The 24810-nt window shown below is 51.4% G+C and overlaps 1 protein-coding gene across 1 annotated transcript in view; it reads right to left on the bottom strand.

Moving 5' to 3' along the window:
* LOC119957552 (2-oxoglutarate dehydrogenase, mitochondrial-like) overlaps window positions 1-24810 on the bottom strand; it is a 67606-nt gene that overhangs the window by 9397 nt on the left and 33399 nt on the right. Inside the window, exons 3-6 of the mRNA XM_038785700.1 lie at window positions 18415-18603; window positions 15284-15331; window positions 14977-15079; window positions 958-1052 (exon numbers count right to left, since the gene is read on the bottom strand). Coding sequence (XP_038641628.1) covers window positions 958-1052; window positions 14977-15079; window positions 15284-15331; window positions 18415-18603 — 435 coding nt within the window. The remainder of the gene's footprint in view (window positions 1-957; window positions 1053-14976; window positions 15080-15283; window positions 15332-18414; window positions 18604-24810) is intronic.

The following is a 24810-nucleotide window of genomic DNA, read 5'->3' as shown; positions in this document are numbered from 1 at the left end:
ATGGTCTGAGTTATAAGGAGAGGCTGGGACTTTGTTTCCTGGAGTGTAGGAGGCTTAGGGGTAATCTTATAGAGGCCTATAAAATAATGAGGGGCATAGATAAGGTAGATAGTCAACATCTTTTCCCATAGGTAGGGGAGTCTAGAACTAGAGGGCATAGGTTAAAGGTGAAAGGGGAGATGAGACCAGAGGGGACATGTCTTCACACAGAGGGTGGTGAGCATCTGGGCTGCGGTAGAGCCAGGTACGAGTTACATGGGGCAGGGTGGGTAGAGTGGGCAAGTGGGACTAGCTTGGTGATAGAAACTGGGCAGCACGGACAAGCTGGGCCGAAGGGCCTGTTTGCATGCTGTAAACATCTCTGACTCCATGAGGGGTCGGCGGGAAGAGCAGAGCTCCTGCAGGAGAGAAAAGGAATTGCCACCCTCGTCGCGGGCTCTCCCGCCGCAGCAATCGGGTCTCCGGGAGCAGCCCGGCGAGCTAGGCCCCAACCCGCAAAACCATGGGAAGAGGCCTCAGCGGCAGTCAGAAGTCAGGCACAACCCCAGCCGTCACTGGGAGCCCGTGGCCCTAACTGCGGGGCTGTGAGCACGGTTTCGGTAAGTGCCGTGCGGGCGTGGGATATCGACTCAGACGGTGCTGTCTTGCTGATGTGCAGCGACAGTACGGACGAGAAAGCAGCTTAAAAAAAAAATTGTTAATTCCAGAAATGATAAACTACGCCATTGACATCAGCTGCGAGTGCGGATGGGGATCATGACATCAATGATTTTAAAATCGGATTAAAGCACATTCAAATCAGTGCCTGAGGCCAAAACCCCTTTGGACGCAGCTGTAGATTGCCCCCCCCCCCCCCCCACCACTCCCCTTCCTTCCCCCAACCCCCCCCCCCCCCCCCCCACCCCCCCCCCACGGGTCTCACTCAAATCAAGAAACAATTCAGAAAGCTAACAAAACGAGAAAAGATAGAACTAGCTGAAGGTCAAGTCCAGCATCATCTTGCCTACCTCCTACCGTCAACCTTTTCAGACGTTCCTTGCAGACAGCAATGTCTATGGGTAAGAGTGCAAGAAACAAGACAAAACAGAAACAGCGAGCGAAACGGTTAGTGTTTTTTTTTAAAAAGTCTCGAACTAAAAAAAAAAGTGTCACAAGCAAAAAGATCGAAGGTTGTTCGAATAATCGTAAATTCAGCCGGTTGCAATTCAAGGCAAACGCAAATTCAGCCATGGCTTCCATGACTACTGATGCACGTTGACACACCAGTGGATCAATCAACAGCGTCAATACTGAAAGAGTTGCTCGTTTTCCACTCGAGCCCCACTCGAGTATCCGTCAGGACTGGTCCGGGGGGGGGGGGGGGGGGGGGGAAGAGGCTCTGGTTAATCAGAAATGCAGCTGTGTGTGTGTGTGTGTGTGTGGGGGGGGGGGAAATCTGAACACGGAAATGGAGTGCTGGTCATAGGGGCATCATATAGGGGCAGGAGTGGGCCATTCAGCCCCTCGAGCCTGTCCCGCTATTCAATGGCTGACCTGCGGCCTAACTCCATATCCCTTAATATCTTTGCTTAACATCGCTTCTCGGCCTTTTGGCTAAGATTGAGCGTAGATTGAGCCTTTTGGCTCAGATCTGGTATGTCTCCTTTGTGGGGATCATGAATTGGATTCAATTTGAATTGTTTTTTGGAGCAGGCAAGGAGCTGGATTAGGGGTTCGCCTCTGTCCACACTCCGAGCCCTGGCTTTGTAACTCAGATAAAGTAATAAAAAAAAATATCTTTGCTTAACAAAAATCTACCTCAGATTGAAAATGAGCAACTGATATTGCTTCGACTGTTCTTTGTGGGAGAGAGTTCCAAACCTCTACCACCCTTTGAGTGAAGAGGTTCTTCCTGACATCTCTCCTTTTACAGAACTTTTTAAAAAAAAAAAGAAAATCACCAAGACTCCTGCCGGCATTGCCCGATCAACCCCAAAAGTTGAGGCTCTAATCTCAGGACGCCCGGCCTTTGGGGCGATTGAGCCAGACAGTACATTGTCTGAAGCACACACCCCAATAAATGCACCGCCCGTTGCTCTCTATATGAGCGGCACGGTTAGCACAGCGGTTAGCACTGTCGCTTCACAGCGCCACGGAACCGAATTCGATTCCCAGCTTGGGTCACTGCGCGGAATCTGCACGTTCTCCCCGTGTCTGCGTGGGTTTCCTCCGGTTTCCTCCCACAAGTCCCGAAAGGCGTGCTTGTTAGGGTGAATTGGACATTCTGAATTCTTCCTCCGTGTACCCGAACAGGCGCCAGAGTGTGGCGACTAGGGGCTTTTCACAGTAACTTCATTGCAGCGTTAATGTAAGCCTACTTGGGACACTAATAAAGATTATATCGACGATGGCCGGGATAGTGCGAGGGGTTGGGGCAGAGGGGAACATTTCGAATTGTTTCGTTAGAAAAAATGGCCAATTTGTAAACAAGGGACATCCAACACTTTCAGTACAGATTCAGCTATCGATCCCTGCCTGGGTCTGAACAACAGCATCGTAAAGCACAAGTTCATGCAGCAGCAAAGAATAAAATAGAATGGAAGGCGGCAAATCTATGCGAAACATTGGCCATGCATGTCAAAATACAATCGGAGGATGGCGATGTTGGAAGGTACGAAGGACGTGGATGAAAAGCAGCTTCTCTTTGTCACACGGGGCAGAGATTAGGATCCACACCAGCGACATGCAGTTTGTACACGACCAGCCAAACAGGCGTCACACAGAAACACCACCAGTCCTGCCGCCCACTCTCCGCTAGGCCGAGGCCGTCTCCAGGGGAGACAGCAAGAAACCGTGGGAAGGTGGCGGGCTCGGCTGTACAACTGACCAGCGAAGGAGAACAAATCTTATAGACTGCCGAATAACTGCTTCGGGATACGGTGGAGGGGGGGGGGGGGGGGGGGGGCGGGTTAGCACTGCTGCCTCACAGCGCCGAGGACCAGTTCAATCCCGGCTCTGGGTCACTGTCCGTGTGGAGTTTGCATATTCTCCCCGTGTCACCCCCCACAACCCAGAGTAGGCGAATTGGCCACACTAAATTGCCCCGTAATTGGGAGGGGGAAAGAATTGGGCACTTTAAATTTCGGGGGGGGGAGGAACTGCTTAGGTGTGGAGGGGGGGACTGAGGCTCGTTCGGAGGGGTCTGTTACAACTGATGTTCTGCACACATGTCTGTTTTCTGCACACTTGCAGGGCGGACTTGCTCACTGATCAAGCCCGAGGGTTTCAGTGTTAAACCTGGCTCTTAGTGTCAATCACTGGTCACCAGAAATCCTTCACAACCTGGAAGGAGCTAGTTTTGCGTCGATGTTTCATCGAGACCCCAAACCCAGGGGACATTTTAAAAAATAAAATGCAATATATACAATCACTTTCTACTGGAGGATCGTGCAACAGAAAAAAAAACCCATACTCCACGAGGCCACACGATGGAGCTCTCGGTTAAGTCAGAAAACCAGACCCTACCAGCATGCAAAAGCAGAGAGGCAAGTGTCCTGTTAATGCCAAGCGCAGATACATTTGAGGTCATGTCATGTGAGTGTACCTTTAAGAAATCGGTGTTTATAAATGGGTGTGTATACAAATATCTGCATTGAGAGTACCTTTAAGAAATAGGTGTATTACTGCAGTGATGTCAGAGAGTGGGTGGAGCTGGGCTGTCTGTCAGCTTTTTACTTTTGTTTTAGGCTGTTTGCTGCAGGGTATGTTTTAGTTTTCTTTTCAGAGCTGGATAGCTGCAGTCACAACTAGAAGGTGTATGAATCTCTCTCTGTAATCTAAAGACTAAATCGATCTTGGTGATTTAAAACTAATAACAGTGGTGACTTTAACCTGATGTGCTTCTGGTAAAAAGTGTTTTAAGTCTTATGGATGTTAAAAGGAAAGCTTACGGATTACTTAGTGTTGTATTCTTTGGGGGTTGTATTTGAATTGATGGTTGCTAAGATGTTCACTGTATGTTTTAAAGGTTAACTTGAGTTCATAGAATAAACATTGTTTTGCTTTAAAAATTACTTTTCCATTTCTGCTGTACCACACCTGTAGAGTGGGCCGTGTGCTCCCCATACCACAATCTATTAAAAGTTGTGGGTCAGGTGAGCTCCATGATACACTTTGGGGTTCTCTAAACGCTGGCTCATAACGGTAGCTTTGATAAGAGCGGCAAAGAAGCAAAGTAAGATGTCCTTGTATTTCTCTCAAATGGCTCGCTGTCCAAGAGGATCAGAAACGTTAACGCTGCAGAAATGGACGGCACGGTACCACAGCGGTTAGCACTGCTGCTTCACAGTGCCAGGGTCCTGTCTTGGGTCACTGTCTGTGCGGAGTCTGCACGTTCTCCCCGTGTCTATGTGGGTTTCCCCGGGTGCTCCGGTTTCCTCCCACAAGTCCTGAAAGACGTGCTTGTTAGGGTGAATTGGACATTCTGAAATCTCCCTCCGTGTACCCGAACAGGCGCCGGAGTGTGGCGACGAGGGGATTTTCACAGTAACTTCATCGCAGTGTCAATGGAAGCCTACTTGCGACACTAATAACGATTCCCACATCAGCGTGGAACAAGCGTGAGGGAACACGCGAGTTCCTAACCGTGCGTGGAGCTGGAAATCAGATGCCCCTTCTTACAGCGAGGGCAGGTGCGTTGTAGGCCCGGATGAAGAACGGAGCAAACTACCAACAAATTCTTCCTCAGTTTGGGACAACAGTGGACTATGAAGGGGAGGCAGAGGCAGGAAGCACCCTGGAGCCTCAGCTTTCTGACAGGAGATGGAATGCAGCAAGGGGGCAACAATGCTCCTTCCTTGGAGCTCCGAGGGGCTTTGGTACAGGAGTGACAATGGAGATGTGTGGGGAACCGAGCCTCGGGCTCTAGTCAGGGTGGGGGGGGAGCGGGAACTCCACACAAGTGCAAAGAAAATCTGCGCTGAGGCAGAACATTAGGTTGAATATTAGTAAAACACTGTTGGAATTAATCCTGAAAAGTGCTGCGGGGAAAATTCGGCAGGTCTGGCAGCATCTATGGAGGAGAAAAGAAAGGGAGCTCGCCTTTTGATTCTGTACAACTCGGCTTCGTAGAATCCCGACAGTGCAGAAGGAGGCCATTCGGTCCATCGAGTCTGCACCAACACTCTGAAAGAGCCCCATACCTAGCCCCCCCCTCCCACCCCATAACCCCACCGAACCTGCACATCTTTGGACACCAAAGGGCGATTTAGCATGGCCAATCCACCTCGCGTCCAATTCACCTGTCAGCACGTCTTTCGGGATTTGTGGGAGGAAACCGGAGCACCCGGAGGAAACCCACGCAGACACAGGGGGAGCGTGAAGACTCCTCACAGTGACCCAAGCTGGTAATCGAACCCGGGTCCCTGGCGTTGTGAGGCAGCAGTGCTAGCCACTGTGCCGCCCCGGAAGAGAGGCAGAAACGGGCTGGGGTTCGTGTTCTGCTGCTTCAGTAATTTACTGAATAACAGACAGGATAGAGAAACAATAAAATGGATCAAGGTTCTGTAATCAAGACAATGTAATCGCGTTAAATCGGTGTAAATCCCATCACCGCAACCCAACATATTTCAATATTTCTCTGCAGAAGACCAAAGGTGATTTTGCAAACCTACAAAAAACTTCATCAAAGGCATGGAGCTTGGAAAATTGCCAGGTATCTGTCCAAAGATGTGCAGGCTAGATAGGGTGACGGGGTCTTTGGTGGGGGGGGGGGGGGAAAGAGAATGGACCTCGCTAGGATGCTCTTTCGGAGGGTCGGCGCAGACTCAATGGACCGAATGGCCTCCTCCCACACTGTAGGGATTCTGGTCAGGCCCCATTTGGAGTATTGTGAGCAGTTTTGGGCCCCGTATCTAAGGAAGGATGTGCTGGCCTGGGAAAGGGTCCAGAGGTGGTTCACATGAATGATCCCTGGAATGAAGAGCTTGTCGTATGAGGAATTTCTTCAGCCAGAGGGTGGTGAATCTGTGGAACTCTTTGCCACAGAAGGCTGTGGAGGCCAAATCACTGAGTGTCTTTAAGACAGAGATAGATAGGTTCTTGATTAATAAGGGGATATGGGGTTATGGGGAGAAGGCAGGAGAACGGGGATGAGAAAAATATCAGCCATGATTGAATGGCGGAGCAGACTCGATGGGCCGAGTGGCCTAATTCTGTTTATGATTGCGCTTGGGTATTACGGCCTTATCCTTAACTTCAAGATGCATTAAGGATGCTGCCCAGTAGGTCAGTCAGATCTTCCATTCCAGATATCTACCCGAGTTGGGCAAGGTAGTGTGAAGGCTATATTGGCACAGTGAGACTGAATACTGAAAAGTGGGGTTAAATAGGTGAAGCCAATATGGGCAGAGGAGTCTGCAGTACAGTCCAGCATTCCTGCCACTGAACAGGGCCGAGGTTGGCACTCAAAATTGCTGCCGCTAAAATCCAACACGTATCAGAATTCATTATTTGAGTCTGCACGTTCTCCCCCGTGTCTGCGTGGGTTTCCTCCGGGTGCTCCGGTTTCCTCCCACAAGTCCCGAAAGACATGCTTGTTGGGTGAATTGGACATTCTGAATTCTCCCTCCGTGTACCCGAACAGGCGCCGGAATGTGGCGACGAGGGGATTTTCACAGTAACTTCATTGCAGTGTTAATGTCAGCCGACGTGTGACAATAAAGATTATTGCTTTGAGTTCAACCATCCAAGCCCCATATTGTCTCATTAAAACTTGGCGTCGAGGCACGAAAAAGATGTTTTCATTCCTCGCAGGAAAATATGTTTTTGTTTAAAATTCCGCCTCAAGGGGGTGGTGCGGGAAGCAGGAATGAGCAAAATAGAGGGCCGCAATATAAGAGGTACAGAGAGAGAGAGACTCCATTGTCTGACAGCTCCATGTCAAATCCTTCCTGTAATCACAGGTCGGGCCCAGAGCGGGAACCAAACTATACAGCACCTCCCTGGCTCCCCCGAGGTTTTTCAGCCGCTGGTTTCTTTTGTAAAAAAATAAGCCTACACGATTATCCTCTCCCTGCAGATTCGAACGTCTACTGTGCTAATCAGACACACAGCCTCAACCTCCGCGATTTCAGCGAACCTTTTTCTCCCCCCCCCCCCCCCCACACAGTGGTTGGCCTTTACCCTTGAAGCAAGGGTTTAAAGGGAGATTGAAAGCGGTGTGCAAGGGCATAAGTTATAACGCACATTTTTCTACGTCAAGAGTCAAGTCGTCCTGCTTTTCACGGGCAGCACGGTGGCGCAATGGTTAGCACTGCTGTCTCAGGGCGGTGAGGACCCGGGTTCGATCCCGGCTCTGGGTCACTCGCTGTGTGGAGTTTGCACATTCTGCCCAGTGTCTGCGTGGGTCTCGCCCCCCACAACCCAAAGATGTGCAGGGGATTGGCCACGCTAAATTGCCCCTTAATTGGAAAAAAATTAATTGGGCACTCTAAATTTAAAAGAAAGGTCTGTCTGCCTTTAATGGACGTTAAGATATTACTATGGGCGGCACGGTGGCACAGTGATTAGCACGGCTACCTCACAATGCCAGGGATCCGGGTTCAATGCCGACCTTGGGTGGCTGTCTGCACCTTCTCTCCGTGTCTGCGTGGGTTTCCTCCGGGTGCTCCGGTTTCCTCCCACAGTCCAAAGATGTGCGGGTTAGGTGGATTGGCCATGCTAAATTGCCCTTAGTGTCCAAAATTGCCCTTAGTGTTGGGTGGGGTGACTGGGTTATGGGGATAGGGTGGAGGCGTTGACCTTGGGTGGGGTGCTCTTTCCAAGAGCCGGTGCAGACTCGATGGGCCGAATGGCCTCCTTCTGCACTGTAAATGCTATGATTCTAACAAGCGGACTGGCCGTGCGATAATTGCCCCTTAGTGTCCAAAAGGTTAGGTGCAGTTACAGGGATAGGGCGGGAGAGTGGACCTAGGTAGGGTGCTTTTTCAGAGGGTCGGTGCAGACCAGATGGGCCGAAAGGCCTCCTTCTGCACCGTCGAGATTCTACGATACGGGAGACACAAGGAGTGAAGTTATCACGCAAGATCAGCGGGGTTTACAGCTTACTGGACGTCAGAGACAGAAGATCTTTGAGAATCGATCACGGTCTTGAACAATAGGCCATTTCCGAGATTATTTCAGGTCTAAACTACCATATTTAAACACAGCCATCATATTTCAAAAGTAGCTCCTCTGGAGTTGCCAAAATATGTCGAGCTGCGGTATAAATTAGTTGATAAAAAGGAGCTTGTGTTTGGCAATCTGTGATTAGCATCCATCAGCAGTTTTCAATGGAGGGCATTCTTATGCCAAGCTCCGCGTGGACGGTAGGCCGAAGGACGTGGCCCCCCTCTTCAATGTGACAGGCCAGGAACATGCTGCAAATCCACGCAGGGTGGAGCTGGTGTTAGGCCCAGTTATTTATGCCTGAGCAATGTTACTGTGAGGGCAGTCAGCAAGTTACCCTTTCAACAGCGCCAGCGTCAATGCCAACCTTCCTTTCTGGCGAGGGCAGCAGTTTGGCGTTCCTGCGGGTGATCTCTGCTGTGCTAAGGAGACCGACCGATAGCTACTTCATTCCAGTTCCGACATGGGAACTTGAAACCGCAAAATAAAAAGCACAGGCATTCCTGCTTCGCCTTGGGGATAGCTCTGGGTGCTGCGACGCGAGGCATTGCTTTTGGGCTATGGCCACGGCTACGCAGGCAAGCGATCAAGTCAAGATCCCGCACACTGCCCCAGAGGTGACTTGCGGCACAGCGATCGGATTTGGGGTGTAGGTGAGCTGGACGGTCTCGAAAGAAGAGAGCCCCCGTCAACGACAGTCAGCCTGAGCGGTGACGGAGACGTCGCGGCAAGCGGACGCGGATTCTTATTGCAGAATTTACAGTGCAGGAGGAGGCCATTTGGCCCATCGAGTCTGCACCGGCCCTTGGAAAGAGCACCCCTACCCAAGCCAACACCTCCACCCTATCCCCCATAACCCCACCTAACCTTTTTGTTTTTGGACACTAGCATAGCCAATCCACCTAACCCGCACATCTTTGGGCTGTGGGAGGAAACCGGAGCGCCCGGAGGGAACCCACGCAGACACGGGGAGAATGTGCAGACTCCACACAGACAGTGACCCAGCCGGGAATCGAACCCGGGACCCTGGAGCTGTGAAGCAACTGGGCTAACCACTGTGCTACCATTTCAGCTGAAGGTTAAGAGGGGAGGGAGCAGAATTAGCAAAGCTGCTGTTTTGAGATGTGGGTGTGCGCCTGTTCGTACACGCGGCTCAGCAACTTTCCGCTTTTCTACAGGTTTGAACCAAAACGGCAGTTCAAAGGAATACTACAACTGTGTTAGAGAGGCCCCACCCACCACCCCTCAAGCACTTGGGCAATGCATGCCGGTTCAAAATGGAGGACATTTTCAATATTGGCATTGCCAATCTGTCGAACCGGTCACGACGAGGATGACCGAACAGGCCCCTCGCTTCGCGTCACCCAGCAGATTTAAAAACAAGAAGAGGTTTGACGCGCAGACCGCAAGGCAGGCCGGTCCGGAGGGCCCCTGTGGTGAGGAGCCGGACACGGCGCGAGATAAATAAGTCAAAGGCAGGGGTGGCCACGCGGAATCGTGACACAGCGGCAAAGACAGAGGCTCCGTTCAAACAAAAGGAGGGGTGGGCACGTCCCCCCCCCCCAACCACCACCACCCCCCACCCCGCCCACAACCAACATATTCAGGGAAGATAAAGCAGGGGGAAAATAAAGGATGACAAGAATGAAGCAAATATACGGTCATAAAGGGCTTATTCTGGTCGCCACACTACCAGGAGGATGTGGAGGCTTTGGAGAGGGTGCAGAGGAGGTTTACCAGGATGTTGCCTGGTCTGGAGGGTGTTAGCTATGTGGAGAGGCTGAATAGACTCGGACTGTTTTCATTAGAAAGACGGAGGTTGAGGGGCGACCTGATAGAGGGCTACAAGATTATGAGGGGCATGGATAGAGTGGATGGGCAGGCACTCTTTCCCAGGGTGGAGGGGTCACTCACCAGGGGGCATAGGTTTAAGGTCCGTGGGGCAAAGTTTAGAGGAGATGTGCGAGGCAGGTTTTTTTACACAGAGGGTGGTGAGTGCCTGGAACACGTTGCCAGGGGAGGTTGTGGAAGCAGATACATTAACGGCGTTCAAAAGGCATCTCGACAAACAAATGGATAGGATGGGTATAGAGCGATAAGGCACAAGGAAGTGCTGAGGGTTTTGGCCAAGGGTGGTATCATGGCCGGTACAGGCTTGGAGGGCCGAAGGGCCTGTTCAAAAGGGTTCAAAGAAAGAACCTATTTGGTTTGAAACAACAGGCGAGCTTTTAACACTGCTGTTTACTGGAAGCTGATATATAGTTGGAAGGAGACACATGAGTATATTTTCAGGCAAATCACTCCAGATCTTGCATCTCTCTGTCATGGTAATGTGGGCAGAAGTAGATTGGGACAGCGACAGTGCAGAAGGTCGGAAAAGGAGAGGAGTTCCTGAAACGGGTCCAAGAGAATCTTTCTCCAGAGGGTTTCTGGTCAGACAAAGAAGGGATCAGTGCAGCATGCTTCAGCGGGGGAGCATTTGGGCAACAGCGATCACAATAATAGGTTTGGAATAGAGACAGGAAAGGACAAGGAAAGGAGGGAAAAAAAATCAAACGTGAAATCACTGAATGGTGGAGAGTTACTGCAGAGTAACTTCAGCGAGATGAAGAGAGATGTGGTCCGTGAATCGTCAGGTTCAACAGTGATATGGAGAGATGCCGGTGTTGGACTGGGGTGGGTACAGTAAGAAGCCAGGTTAAAGTCCAACAGGTTTGTTTGGAATCATTAGCTTTCAGAGCATCTCTCCTTCATCAGGTGAGTGAAGAGGTAGGTTACACAGCCACATATATAGACAAAGGCAATAATGCACGACGACACTTTGAATGCGAGTCTTTGCAGATAATTAAGTCTTTATAGGTCCGGACGGAGCAACTGGAGAGAGTGATAATCACAGGTGCGAATTGTCTCAAGCCAGGATAGTTGGTAGGATTTTGCAAGCCCAGGCCAGATGGTTGGGGGGGGGGGGGGGAATGTAATGAGACATGAGTCATGAGGTTAAATGGTGATAGAGCAATTGGAAGGATTAAAGGAGGAGATGGTTTGGGTACAGGCTAGACACAATCCCGAGGGGCAAAGGGGAGACAAAGCTAAAGCTCCCTGGGTGACTAAAGACACGGAAAAATAAAATGAAACTACGGCTTTATCAGGATGAGCCTGATACAGTTTAAGGTGGTGCACAGGGTGCATATGACTCAGGCGAGAATGAGTGGGTTCTTTCAGGGGGTAGCAGATGAGTGTGAGAGGTGGGGGTGGGGCCAGTGAATCACGCGCACGTGTTTTGAGGTCGTGAAAAATTGGGAAGATTCTGGGCGGGAGTGTTCGTGGTCTTAGCCAGGATAGTGGAGGAGGGAGTGGACCCGGACCCTTTGGTGGGGATATTTGGGGTTTCAGAGAAACCGGAGCCCATGGAGAGGAGGAAGGCCGATGTCTTGGCCTTCGCCTCTCTGACTGCACGGCGATGAATGTTGCTGGAGTGGCGGTCGGCATCGTCACCGGGGGTAGCAGCATGGTTGGGTGGCCTGTACGACTCCCTGCGGTTAGAGAAGATAAAGTATGAGTTAAGGGGGCTCAGCGGGGGAGTCTGAGAAAAGGTGGGGGATGTCTGTGACCGTGTTTGAGGAGCTGCTCGTCGCAGGGGGTGGGTGATGGGGAGGAGGGGGTGAAAAAGGAGGAAAATCTGTACAAACTGTATAGTTGATTTTTGGGAAGAATGTATCCCGGGGCGTTTATTTGCTGTAACCTACTTTGATACAAGTTTGAATAAAATGCTTTTAAATAAAAAAGACAGAGCTAGATAGGTTCTTGATTAATAAGGGGATCAGGGATTAGGGGGAGAAGGCACGAGAATGGGGATGAGAAAATATCAGCCATGGTCGATTGGCGGAGCAGACTCGATGGGCCGAGTGGCCTCATTCTGCTCCTATGTCGTACGGTCTTATAATTCCAGGACGTTTGCCGAAACAGTTGAAGACGGTGGCAGAGTGATCATTATTGGGGGTGAGCGAGAGGCCAGGATTGGAGGAGCCATGGGGCCTTGGAAGGGCTGTGGGAGGTGACCAGAGATTGGGCGGGGAGAAAGGTGAAGCCATGGGAAGATATGAAGAAGGGGCTGGAATTTTCAATGGAAGGCTGGGCCGGGAGCCAGCGTAGCTCAGGTGAACAGGATATGAAGCGCGTTGTGAAAGGTTCATGTGTACCAAGGGTGGAAAACAGGGGAGCGTTGGAATCATCAAGTGTAGAAACGAAAAAGGGGCATTGGCTGGGGGTTTGAGTGGAAAATGAGCCGAGGCAGAGTCAAAGACAGAAAGGGGCAATTCAGCGGCCCTGTGGCACGAGGTGCGCATCTAGGGGCGACGGGTGAATCGCGTGCGAGCTCCAAATTGGGCTCCGCGCCCGGATGAAAATGTGGACCGGTCTTAATGGCACCTGGAAAAGAGGGGGGGGGGGCCTGATCTGCGAGGAGCCTTTCCTGTAGGACATCCCGCAAAGTGCGGGCTTGCCGGGAGAATCGCCAAGAGGCACCCTTGCGAAATAGGGAGGGGATTTTGGGGTTGGAGTGGGTGTGCAGTCGGAAGATCATCTCGGAGTGGGAAGGGGATGCCAAGGTTGCGGAGAGGTCGATTTGATAAGAGGTGCTCAAACCGACGGACCCTTTCGGCGGAGTAAACAAGGGGAAGTGGCTCCCAGTGGCACAACCCCCAGTAGCACGAGGACAGGGTGACTGGCAAAATACCGGGCACATGCCTGCTTTGGAAAAATGCAGCGCGTTCCTGCCCGTTTGGGAAGCCTTACCAGAAAGGGCAGAGCGGAAGCAGATTTAATCGCACTATTCCGGAGGGAAGCAAATTCTGGTGTATGTCAGGAATTGGGCAGCTTCTTCAAAGAGCTGCCAGAGGCACAAGATCCGGAAAAGCTTCCTCACACACAACGTGATCCCATGTCGAATCCGAGATTCTCTCGACGGGAGGTGCGTGACAACCAACAGCCGTAACCAAATTCAGGCTCGGGCCTACTTCGCTCTGTTCCCCACTTGTACATTATTCCACTGTTTATCAATTAAAGGTACCCCACCATCCTCATATCCCCACCGAATAAGGTATGTCCGCCCCCCCCCCCCCCCCCCCCATTCCCGTCAGCTCGTAGAGGGCCTTCCTCTTGACCCGTAACCTCCTCAAAATGAAGCATCAGAAATGGAACGAGAGCCAACGCAGTTCCTCCATTGCCTCTGGTGGCACTCAACTGTGGGCACACTGCGCTGCGCTTCTTCTCCCGGTACACAGCACAGCATGCCAGTCAGCATGGCTTACCTCACATGGCTTACATGTGTGAGCTGGAAAGCGCAGGCTTGCCCACTCCCCAAAGCCAGGAGGGCCAAACAACGCAGCACTCCACAGCGGGCAAAGTCTCGTGGGACCGGCAACCGGTCGGCACCGGTTGGCCAGTTCTTCGACCATCACTCCTGGCCTTCTTTGTCGAAAGCCAGCGATCCAGGTAAGGGAATCAAACCCGTTTGTTTTTAAGATTCAAACACTTCACAGAGCGTATCCTCTCGCTCTCTCTTCCCACCCCCCACTGCATGCAAAAAAAAAATAAACCAATTGAAGAATGTGGTTACACAACAGGGCATTCATGTGACAGTGAGAGCAGGCAAAGCAAGTGAGTCTGCAGAGAAGTGGGGCCGGGTAAACAAAATCATGCTTCTCAGGTTAATGGCTAATGTAGAGATTAGTGAGTGGCTTCAAGGCACGCTGAAAAGTGGGATCGTCCCCGGATTAAACGTCGTGCTGCTAAAAGGCAGGGCTTGATACCGCACGCGTGGCGAAAAGTCGCAGAAACTACTGCTGTGCGGAGCGGTGAAGCGTTTGAGGTGCCTTCTTGCACAGGGCTGGGCATCGCTTTCACGCTCACCCGGGCAGGGCACCGTCTGCAGGAGGTGTACAGAGCACATCCTCTGCTAGGGGAATGCTGTCCGACTGGACCTGTATACACCAGGCAAACAGGGCGCAGAAAACGTCAGGGGGGGGGGGGGGGGGGAGAGAAGAGGAGAAATCTGCACTTTTTTTTCATGTACTAGAATTCCTAATGTGCAGAAAGAGGCCATTCAGCCCATCGAGTTGAATGGGCACTCTACCCCATGTCCATACCCCCGTAACCCAACTTGCACTTTGCTGGACACTAAGGGCAATTTAGCCTGGCCAATCCACCTAACTTGCACATCTTTGGACTTGTGGGAGGAAACCGGAGCACCCGGAGGAAACCCACGCAGACACGGGGAGAACGTGCAGACTCTGCGCAGACAGTGACATCAACCCGGCCGCTGTGAGGTAGCAGTGCTAACCCCACGGTGCCGCAGTAAATTAGAAACATTTAAAAGCCAGGACAACAAAAATGCTAATCGGTAAACGTCCTCCACTGTCTCGAAGCCCCAGCCCATCGCGGAAATGTGGCGATGGTGATGGCGAATGAATGGCGACAAGGGTTCAGAAGCATTGCCTCGTGCATTTTGCATTGTGGGGGTGACTGAGCTAACAGGAGGAATGGGCATCGGTCATGCATTAGGGTTCGACAGGCCCACTCAAGCACAGACGCCATTTCGGGGTGCATCCTGCATGGCCGGCGGGGGGGGGTTGGGAAAAATCCGCATTTGGGAGTCAAAGAGCCGGCATACAGGAGAGGTGCAGGATTGAGGGGTGGGGTGGGGGGTGTTCAGAAGTGCGTGCAGCTCAGCACAGAAAGCCAAACCCAGGGAAGTGTGCAGAAACTAGGCACAAGTGCGATAAACTAAACAAAAAACAAATAATGGGCATCTATCCATTTCAAAACCCTCACCAAGTCCATTTGAGGAGCTGACTAGGTTAGCTGGTACGGACGATTCCAGATCCGCATCCAGAATTCCTAGAGGGTCCAGCTGAGCAACATGATGACCTCGTATCTGGAGAGGAGGAGGAGGAGGAAAAACAAAAAAAAAGAGAGAGAAAAAGAGGAGGGCGGTGGTGGAAGAAAAGGAAGGTAGGAGAGGGAGGAAAAAGAACAATTTTACATTTACTTAAATACTGACAACTGACTTTCAAAAACACGTCTCACCGAGGCTGGTTGGACCAACGGGGAACGCATTAAGCGACTCATCAAAATCTACCATATTAATGCCAAGCGGATCAAGCTTTGAGACGTGGTGACCCCTGACCTGTGGAAAGGGAACAAGAACATTTAAGGCTTTAGTCAAGCAGAGACGGCACAGAGGTCCTTTGATACGCCGTCGCGCACACAAGTCCGCTCATTAGATCACTCACCTGCGGCCAATCTCAGAAATACAATCACCAGAAGCAAAGGACGTCCTGTTCCGAGGAGGTCAGATCTCGGGCGGCCGATTGTCAAAGCAGGAAATGGTTTGCAGAGAGCAGACTGGCAGGGCTGTCGCTTCAGGGATTGCCGACTGGTTTGGCCCACTCTCCGAGAACCAGGATAGAATCAACAGCGCAGGAGGCCGCCATTCGGCCCATCGAGTCTGCACCGGCCCTTGGAAAGAGCACCCTAATTAACTCCACGCCTCCACCCTATCCCCGTAACCCCACCTAACCCTTTTTGGACACCAAGGGGCAATTGATCATGGCCAATCCACCTAACCTGCACATCTTTGGACTGTGGAACCCAGAGCTCCCCACGCACACACGGGGAGGACGTGCAGACTCCGCACAGACAGTGACCCAAGCGGGGAATTGAACCTGGGACCTTGCAGCTGTGAAGCAACAGTGCTAATCACTGTGCTACCGTGCCAAACCGTTACGGTTCCTCAGGCATTAGTACTGGATTGAATTTAGAATACCGTGAACCGTTTTGGTCCCCCTATCTAAGGAAAGATAGACTGGTATTGGAGGCAGTCCAGAGAAGGTTCACTCGGTTGTTTCCTGGGTAGGGAGGGATTTTATGAGGAGAGGTTGAGTAGGTCGGGGCCTGTTCTCATTGGGAGTTTAGACGAATGAGAGGCGACCTTATTGAGACATTGAAGATTCTCAGGGGGTTTGACAGGGTCGATGCTGAGAGGTTGTTTCCACTTGTGGGAGAGTCTAGGACCAGAGGGCAGAATCTCAGAGTGAGGGGGCGTCCATTTGAGACAGAGATGAGGAGCAATGTCTTCTCTCAGAGGGGAGTGAATCTGTGGAATTCTTTACCGCAGAGAGCTGTCGAGGCTGGGTCGTAACGGTCAAGGCTGAGAGAGTCAGCATTTTTTTTTTTTAAAGGCAAATTTAGAGTACCCAATTCTTTCTTTTCCAATTAAGGGGTAATTTAGCGTGGCCAATCCACCTACCCTGCACATCTTTGGGTTGTGGGGGTGGGACCCAGGCAGACATGGGGAGAATGTGCAAACTCCACACGGACAGTGACCCGAGGCTGGGATCGAACCTGGGACCTCGGCGATGTCAGGCAGCAGTGCTAACCCACTGCGCCACCACGCTGTCGTTGACAGATTTTTAATCAGCAATGGAATCACAAGTTATGGGGGCAAGGCTGGAAAGTGGAGTTGAGGATTAGAACATAGAACATACAGTGCACAAAGAGGCCATTCGGCCCATCAAGTCTGCACCGACCCACTTAAGCCCATAACCCAATAACCTAGGTCAACACCTCCACCATAGCCCCATAACCCAGTAACCCCACCCAACACTAAGGGTAATTTATCATGGCTAATCCACCCAACCTGCACGATTTTGGACTGTGGGAGGAAACCGGAGCACCCGGAGGAAACCCACGCACACACGGGGGAGAAGGTGCAGACTCCGCACAGACAGTGACCCAGCGGGGAATCGAACCTGGGACTCTGGCGCTGTGAAGCCACAGTGCAAACCACTTGTGCTACCGTGCCGCCCTAGGACATCAGGTCATGGCAGAGCGGATTCGATGGGCTGAATGGTTTACTTCTCCTCCTCCGCCTTAGGGTCCTCACACTTGTTTGTGCAAGTGACGAACGGCCTTTGTCAGTCCCACTACAGACGTCCCGGGTTCGATTCCCCGCTGGGTTACAGTCTGTGCGGAGTCTGCACGTTCTCCCAGTGTCTGCGTGGGTTTCCTCCGGGTGCTCCGGTTTCCTCCCACAAGTCCTGAACGACGTGCTGTTAGGGTGAATTTGGCATTCTGAATTCTCCCTCTGTGTAGCCGAACAGGCGCCGGAGTGTGGCGACTAGGGGCTTTTCACAGTAACTTCATTGCAGTGTTAATGTAAGCCGACTTGTGACACTAATAGAGATTATTATTACTAATCTCACACAGTTCCTTTCGCACTGCAGCCCCCTCCTCAGAAGCCCACGCTTCACAAATCTCGCACGCTCACAGACTCTAGTCATTGACAAGCTGGATGCAGACGCAGCCAGGAGGAGCCAGCCCCTGCCAGATCATGTGTACCGTTGTCACGGCGAGGTTAGCTCTGTGCCGACCAAGCAGAACGGGATTGGTCAATGAAACATTTGGAGGTCAAATCAACCAAACATCGCGGTTTTCCAAGTCAGCCAGGCACAAACGTGCGCCGGCTCAATCCTGCCGTTCGTAGCCCGACGCGGAGAAACGTGTTCGATTCTCTTTCCGGAGCCGGCAGGTTGACAGCGAAGGCCCCACTCGTTCATTAACTTGCGAAAGGAGCACTCAACCACAGGATTAAATGTTTACCCACTCACTCACGCTCACATATGTACACTCAGGTGGTTTATTTTTCCTCCAGGGGCGAATGTGGAAATCCTAGCCTTGCTCATTATTTAATAAACTGCGCGGGGAGGAACGGTCGGAATAACGCACGGTCAAGCTCTTTAGAGGTCTTGGATGCTGGCGGCAAGTAATCCAGAGACCTGGAGGGTAATGCTCCGTGGCCCCAGGTTCAAATCCCACCACTGCAGGTGGTGAAATGAATTCAATAAAAATCTGGAATTAAAAGTGACCATGAAACCATTGTCGTAAAAACCCATCTGGTTCACTAATGTCCTTAAGGGAAGGAAATCTGCCGTCCTTACCTGGTCTGGCCTACACGTGACTCCAGACCCACACAGCGATGCCGTTGACTCTTAATTGGCCCCCCCACTGAAATGGCCGAGGGAGACATTAGGGATAGCAACAAATGTTGGTCCAGCCCAGTGGCGCCCACATCCCAAGAACCAAAGGCGGGCAGAGAAATGCCCGCACATTTACAACGATAGGAGAGCGCGGACAGGCCGCCACCCGACATGTAAAAGCAATCGTCGCGGAAATCAGGCTCTCCCTTTGCGTTCCCGTCCGGCTGGTTACCTGGTAAGCTCTGATGAGCGACTGCACCGCCAGATGATCCTCTACTAACTTGTCCACGTTCGGCTGGGCGACCATCATGGACTGGGCGCTAGGCAACGAGGCCAGGTTGGCACCCAGCAGCGGAGGACTTTGGTAAGCCGTGCCCGGTGGTGCTCCTGCATTGGCATTTCGAAAAAATACATCCCATGACTGCGGGAATAAAAACAAAAAAGGGGTTAAATACAGAGTGGCTCCGAAACACAGCAAAGGATAAACATCGTCGGAAAATAACCGCGCACGTGATGCCAGGCCTGCTCGTTAAAACGGGGGCTTGGGCCCAATAACTGCCTGGTCCATGGGTGGGCATATACCATGAAGCAACCGGAACTACCAGCAGCCTCGCAAAGAGGATATCCGCAGCCTCCCTCTGCACTACGCCAGCAAATCTCTGGCTGCCCGTTCGCCCTCTCAGCTCCGCGACGGTGCGGAGGCTGCGATGCGGTTTAAGGGGAAGGGGGGAAAGTGACCAATGCTGCATCGTGTAGACTTTGATATCTGGCGGCATCTGCTGAGGTGATCGCGTGAGGTGATTGCCGAAGTTGATGAGGTGTTGAGGGGGTGGTTGAGAATTGGCGAGTGAAGTAATCAACGTTTGGGCCTTGTTGGCAGGTTCTGCCGCTTGAGAGGGTCGACATACGCTTTTGTTGGGGTCAATTTTTTAAATTGTAGCCTGGTTCAGGCCCAACTCTCAGCCACTAACACCGATGGAGACATTAGACTCGAATCGTCCACTCTGCTTCTCCCTCCACAGATGCTGTCGGACTCGCCGCGTTTTGCCGACGCTTTCTGTTTTGCACTACGCCGGATTAATACCGCACAGACTGACGAATCTCGGAGAGAAGATATTCCTCCTTATCTCGGTCTGAAATGGGAGGCCCTTAATTCTCAAAATGTGCTCCCTCCTTCCAGAATCACCGACGATTCCCTTCTCGGCTTCCACCCTGCCAAGCCCCCTCCCAATCTTGCACCTTTCAATAAGATCGTCTCTTATTGCTCCACACTCCCATGATTATAGGCCCAACCTGCCCTCAAGAGGACAACTCCTTCATTCCAGGAATCAGCCAAGCGAATCTCCTCTACAGTGCCACCAATGAAGGTGTATCCCTCCTTAAATGAGGAGACTGTACACAGTGCAGTCTCCACAATGCTCTGTATAGCTGTAGCAACAATTCTCGACTTCCAGTCACCGTCTCAACGTTCCAGTCACCGTCTCAACGTTCCAGTCACCGTACCAACGTTCCAGTCACCGTCTCAACGTTCCAGTCACCGTACCAACGTTCCAGTCACCGTACCAACGGTCCGAGTCACTGTACCAACGGTCCGAGTCACCATACCAATCACTTGCTGTACCTGCATACTAACCGTTTGAGATTCATGCAGGCGGTCGCCCCTATCTGTCTTTACCTCCACGTTCTGCAGTCTCTCCATCTATTCTTCTGTCAAAGAGGGCGTACGGCCGCACAGTGGTTCGCACTGCTACATCACAGCACCCGAGACCCGGGTTCGATTCCGGCCTCGGGGGACTGTCTGTGTGGAGTTTGCACTTTCATAGAATCCGTACAGTGCAGAAGGAGGCCACTCGAACCATCGACCCTCCGAAAGACCACCTTTATCTAGGCCCAATTCTCTGCAACTCCACCCTGACGGGCATTTTAGCACAGCCAATCCACCTAACCTGCCCATCTTTCAGCTGTGGGAGGAAACCGGAGCACCCGGAGGAAACCCACGCAGACACGGGGGAGAACGTGCAGACTCCGCACAGGTTTCCTCCCACAGTCCAAAGATGCTGTGGGGCCTCACGGTAGCATGGTGGTTAGCATCAATGCTTCACAGCTCCAGGGTCCCAGGTTCGATTCCCGGCTGGGTCACTGTCTGTGCGGAGTCTGCACGTCCTCCCCGTGTGTGCGTGGGTTTCCTCCGGGTGCTCCGGTTTCCTCCCACAGTCCAAAGATGTGCGGGTTAGGTGGATTGACCATGCTAAATTGCCCGTAGTGTAAGGTTAATGGGGGGATTGTTGGGTTGCGGGTTACGTGGGTTTAAGTGGGGTGATCATGACTCGGCACAACATTGAGGGCCGAAGGGCCTGTTCTGTGCTGTACTGTTCTATGTTCTATGCGCAGCTTAGGTGGATTGGCCTTGCTAAAATCGTCCCTTAGCATTGGGACTGCGGCGCTGAGGACCCGGGTTCGATCCCGGCTCCGGGTCACTGTCTGTGTGGAGTTTGCACATTCTCCCCTTGTCTACGTGGGTTTCGCCCCCCCACAACCCAAAGATGTGCAGGGTCGGTGGATTGGCCATGCTAAATTGTCCCTTAATGGGAAAAATTAATTGGGTACTCTATATTTATAAATAAAAGAGAGTTGGTGCAGACCCAATGGGTTAAATGACCTCCTCCTATGTTTCTACAGACAACCCTTGCATTTTCCCATGTTATACTCAGGCTGCCAATTGTTTTATGGCTGCTCGCTTAACCTATTTGTAATCCAGTTGCAAACTGGGCCCTCCTCAGAACATGCTTTGCCACTTATCGATTTGAACCCATGACCTTCTGACCTGACGAACTTGACCAGAGCTGACACCCGAAGCAGCAAATGAAGTAGACGCATGAACTGGGGACAGCCTATTTCCCGAATACAGTCTTTTACTTTGCACACCCCAAACATTTTTAGCATCGAGGCAGATAAAAGACGCCTCTTCCCGTTGGAAGTCAGCACGCTCTTTGGATGCTGAGGCAATGTTTCCCCTCGTGAGGCAAATCGAGAACGCGGGAGGGCGCAGTTGGAAAATAACAGGCCTCCCCATTTTAAGATTGCTATTAGGAGGAATTTTTACTCTCAAAAGGTTTTGTTAGTCTTGGCAATCCTCTTCCAGAGAGAGAGGTGGAGGGTGGATCTCACAATGGTCAGTCTGGGGGGGGGGGGAACAGGCTCGAACCAAGTGGCAATTTGGCAGGCTTCCTTAGAGTCCAATAGCTGAGGCTTGGTGAACGAACAGCAACGCGCCAAATTATTCACGCAAACAAATGATGGCTTTTTCTTTTAAAAAGAGGCCTTTTCTTCCAGACCCCAACCACTCGCTGGATGAAAGAGGTTTTTCTCCCATCACGTTTGCTTCTTTTGCGCATCGCTTTCAATCTGTTGTCCCTCTCATTCTCCATCCTTTTCCCAGCGGGAACGGTTTCTCCCCGTCTACTCTATCCAGCCCCCTCATGAATTTGAACATCTCGCTCAAATCCCCTCTTCTCAGCCTCCTTCTCTCCCAGGAGCAATGCTTCCTATTACTCAACCAATTCTGTATCCAAGTTGCTGCTGTTATTTTTATTCCATAAGCTATAAACGTTTGTTACAAGTCTGTAGCGTGACACGGCGTTGAACGTCTTTTTAAAAGTCCATGTAGACCTCATCAATAGCGTTACCCTCATCAACCCTCTCTCGGTTACAGCCTCAAAAAACACCAGCAAGTTAGTTAGAGACGATTTCTCCTTTAGAAATCTATGCTGGCAGAGGGCAGCACAGTGGCAGAGTGGTTAGCACTGCTGTCTCACGGTGCCAAGCACCCGGGTTCGATTCCAACCCACTGTCCGTGTTGAGTTTGCACATTCTCCCTCTGTCTGCGTGGGGCTCACCCCCGCAACCCAAAAAGATGTGCAGGTGGATTGGCCACGCTAAATTGCCCTTCAATTGGAAAAAAATAATTGGGCGCTCTTAATTATTTTTTTTAAAAGTAGTCTATGCTGGCTCTTCCTAATCAACCCACATTTTTCTCCACACTAATTCAATCCCAAATAATTGTTTCTACAAGTTTCCCCAGACGTTAACTGACTGGTTCTATAATTGCTGGACTCATCAACCTTTTCGAACATAGGTACAATGTTTGCAATTCTCCAGTCCTCTCGGACTTCCTGGAGTCAAGGTAAAGCTGAAAGATTATAACCAGCTCCCTGCAAATGCCACTCTCACCTTCTTCAATATCAAATTTGTGGCCATCTAAAATGGCCGCCTGCAAAGGACAATGGGAACTGTGGTCAAGTTGGGACACCGACAGTACGCAGCTCCTACGTATTGGGCAAAGGAAAACCAGACCGAACTGAAACTTGCACCTGTTAAAGGTCAATCACCAATTTCCCCAGGACAAAAGACTCAAATCAAGGAATAGCAACAGTAGCAGACTCTCCGGCGCCGCTCCCCCTTATTTGGAAAGGCCGACGCACTTGGGACAATGATAACTAGGACCTGCCCAGCCATCGAGGTACACGTCCCTAATTGGCCAGAATAGATTAGGGTGATCGAGACCCAATCCATCCATTGGATCCGGAGTTAACAGCGCCCAAAAGGGCTCGAAAAAAAGGAGAAGGATTAAGAGGCACAGTGCCACGAGGGTTCGCTCTCTTTCGGGACTGGCATGTGCCCACACCAACTGCAGCATAACGACCAGCTAAGTTCAAGACCCGCGATCGCTACCTGAGACAAGCCGCAGCAGAGGCGAACCTGATGACTTCCAGCCGGGACTCAGATAAAGGCCTTATCTACCTGCACAGATCCGGTCACCCAGAAGTTAAGTAAAGGTCATCTTAGTTGATCGGTGTATTTTAATGCGTAGCCGCGTGTATCATTGCACATAGAGATAAACCTCGTGTTTAGTAATAAACTATCCTTTGAACTAACATACTGGTTGCGTGGTCATCTGGCCAATACAAAACATGCTCGCAGCTTGTGGTTTGTTAGTAGAAGTAGCAACAAATTATACAAAGTATTCCTTTAATACCTCAGTTCCCGCCCCCATGCGTTAATTCACTTTTAGGTCCCTCATTGAACGTACTTTTCCTTTCACAACCTTTTTACTATTTATTTGCCTGCAGAGGACTTTGGGATTCGCCTCCATGTTGACTGCCAGTCATTTTGCCTAATCCCTCTGCGCTTTTCCAGTGAGCACCCCCCCCCCCCCCCCCCCCCCCCCCCCGCAAGCCTTCAGCACTCGGCTCAGTCCTCAGCTGCATTGGCGGCCATCTTGCAAATGGGTTTCCCATTGGAAAAGGAAGTCAAATTGAACAGGCTTATGCCGGGGCGAAACAGGACCCATCTGCAAAACAGCATTCCCTGCAGCTCCGCCACACGTGTTCCCGATCTCCAATTGCTCAGGAAGCTATTTTGGGCCCTTATTAGTCTCTGCAGCTGAGACCCAGGCTCCAGGCTAGAAACTAAACAGCGCAGAGCGGAAAGCGATCCCACTAGGTAGAAAGCAACAGAGAACCAAAGAGAGGAAGTGTTTCAATGTCTGAGAGACTCAGTCACGCTGTTCACTGGAGCACCATTCTCCACCGATAGTTTCTCCTGTTTTAAGTTTGGCTCTTTAACAGCACAGCTGAGGGAGTCAGATGAGTCACCGAGCGGTACCGGTTGGATCAATGCCTTGATTCAATGCAATTCGCATACCGCCACAGCCGGTCCACAATGTTAATGTAAGCCTACTTGTGACACTAATAAAGATGATGATCTGACCCTGTGGTGGAGTAGGCTGGAGGAGCCCGCCTTCTGCTCCTATTTCATACGTCGGAACCCATGCTCGGGAATCGAGATTGTTTCACCAAAAGAAAATGTGGAAGAAAGGACCAGCCCAGGCAACAAGCTTCCTTCCGGCAGCCACATGCAGCTGTTCTCCCCCGACATCGGATCACTCTCCCGGCCACCACCTGCATGCTGGAGAGCACAAACTTCCTTACCTCTGATGAGGAAAACAGATATTGTGCGGTGGCGAGAATATCGGCTGCCACCAAACCTACCTTCCTTTTAGCAGCAGCCAACGTTAAACGGAGCCAAACCGACTCAAACACAGTGTGGGGTTAGGGGGGGGGGCCTTATGTAGGCCCATCGAGTCTGCTCCCACACATGTAAAGCACCTGACCTTTCGGGCAGCACGGTGGCGCAGTGGTTAATAACAATAAAAACCTTTTATTTTCACAAGTATGAAGTTACTGTGAAAAGCCCCTAGTCGCCACATTCCGGCGCCTGTTCAGGGTACACAGAGCGAGAATTCAGAATTCTCAGCAGGTACGGGAATTGAACCCGCCCTGCTGGCCTTGTTCTGCATCACAAACCAGCTGTCTAGCCCACTGAGCTAAACCAGTTAGCACTGCTGCCTCACGGCACCTAGGTCCCAGGTTCGATCCCGACCCCGAGTCACTGTCCGTGTGGAGTTTGAGAAAAAAAAAAATGAAAATGGCTTCTTGTCACGAGTAGGCTTCAATGAAGTTACTGAGAGAGAGACAGAGCGAGAGAGAGCCAGAGCGAGAGAGAGAGAGACAGAGCGAGAGAGAGAGAGACAGAGCGAGAGAGAGAGAGACAGAGCGAGAGGAGAGAG

The sequence above is a fragment of the Scyliorhinus canicula genome, chromosome 26 (assembly GCF_902713615.1).
Source record: "Scyliorhinus canicula chromosome 26, sScyCan1.1, whole genome shotgun sequence".
NCBI classification, from domain to species: Eukaryota; Metazoa; Chordata; class Chondrichthyes; order Carcharhiniformes; family Scyliorhinidae; genus Scyliorhinus; species Scyliorhinus canicula.
Note: the sequence above shows the minus strand (reverse complement) of the source record. Positions and strands in the feature narration are given on the sequence as shown.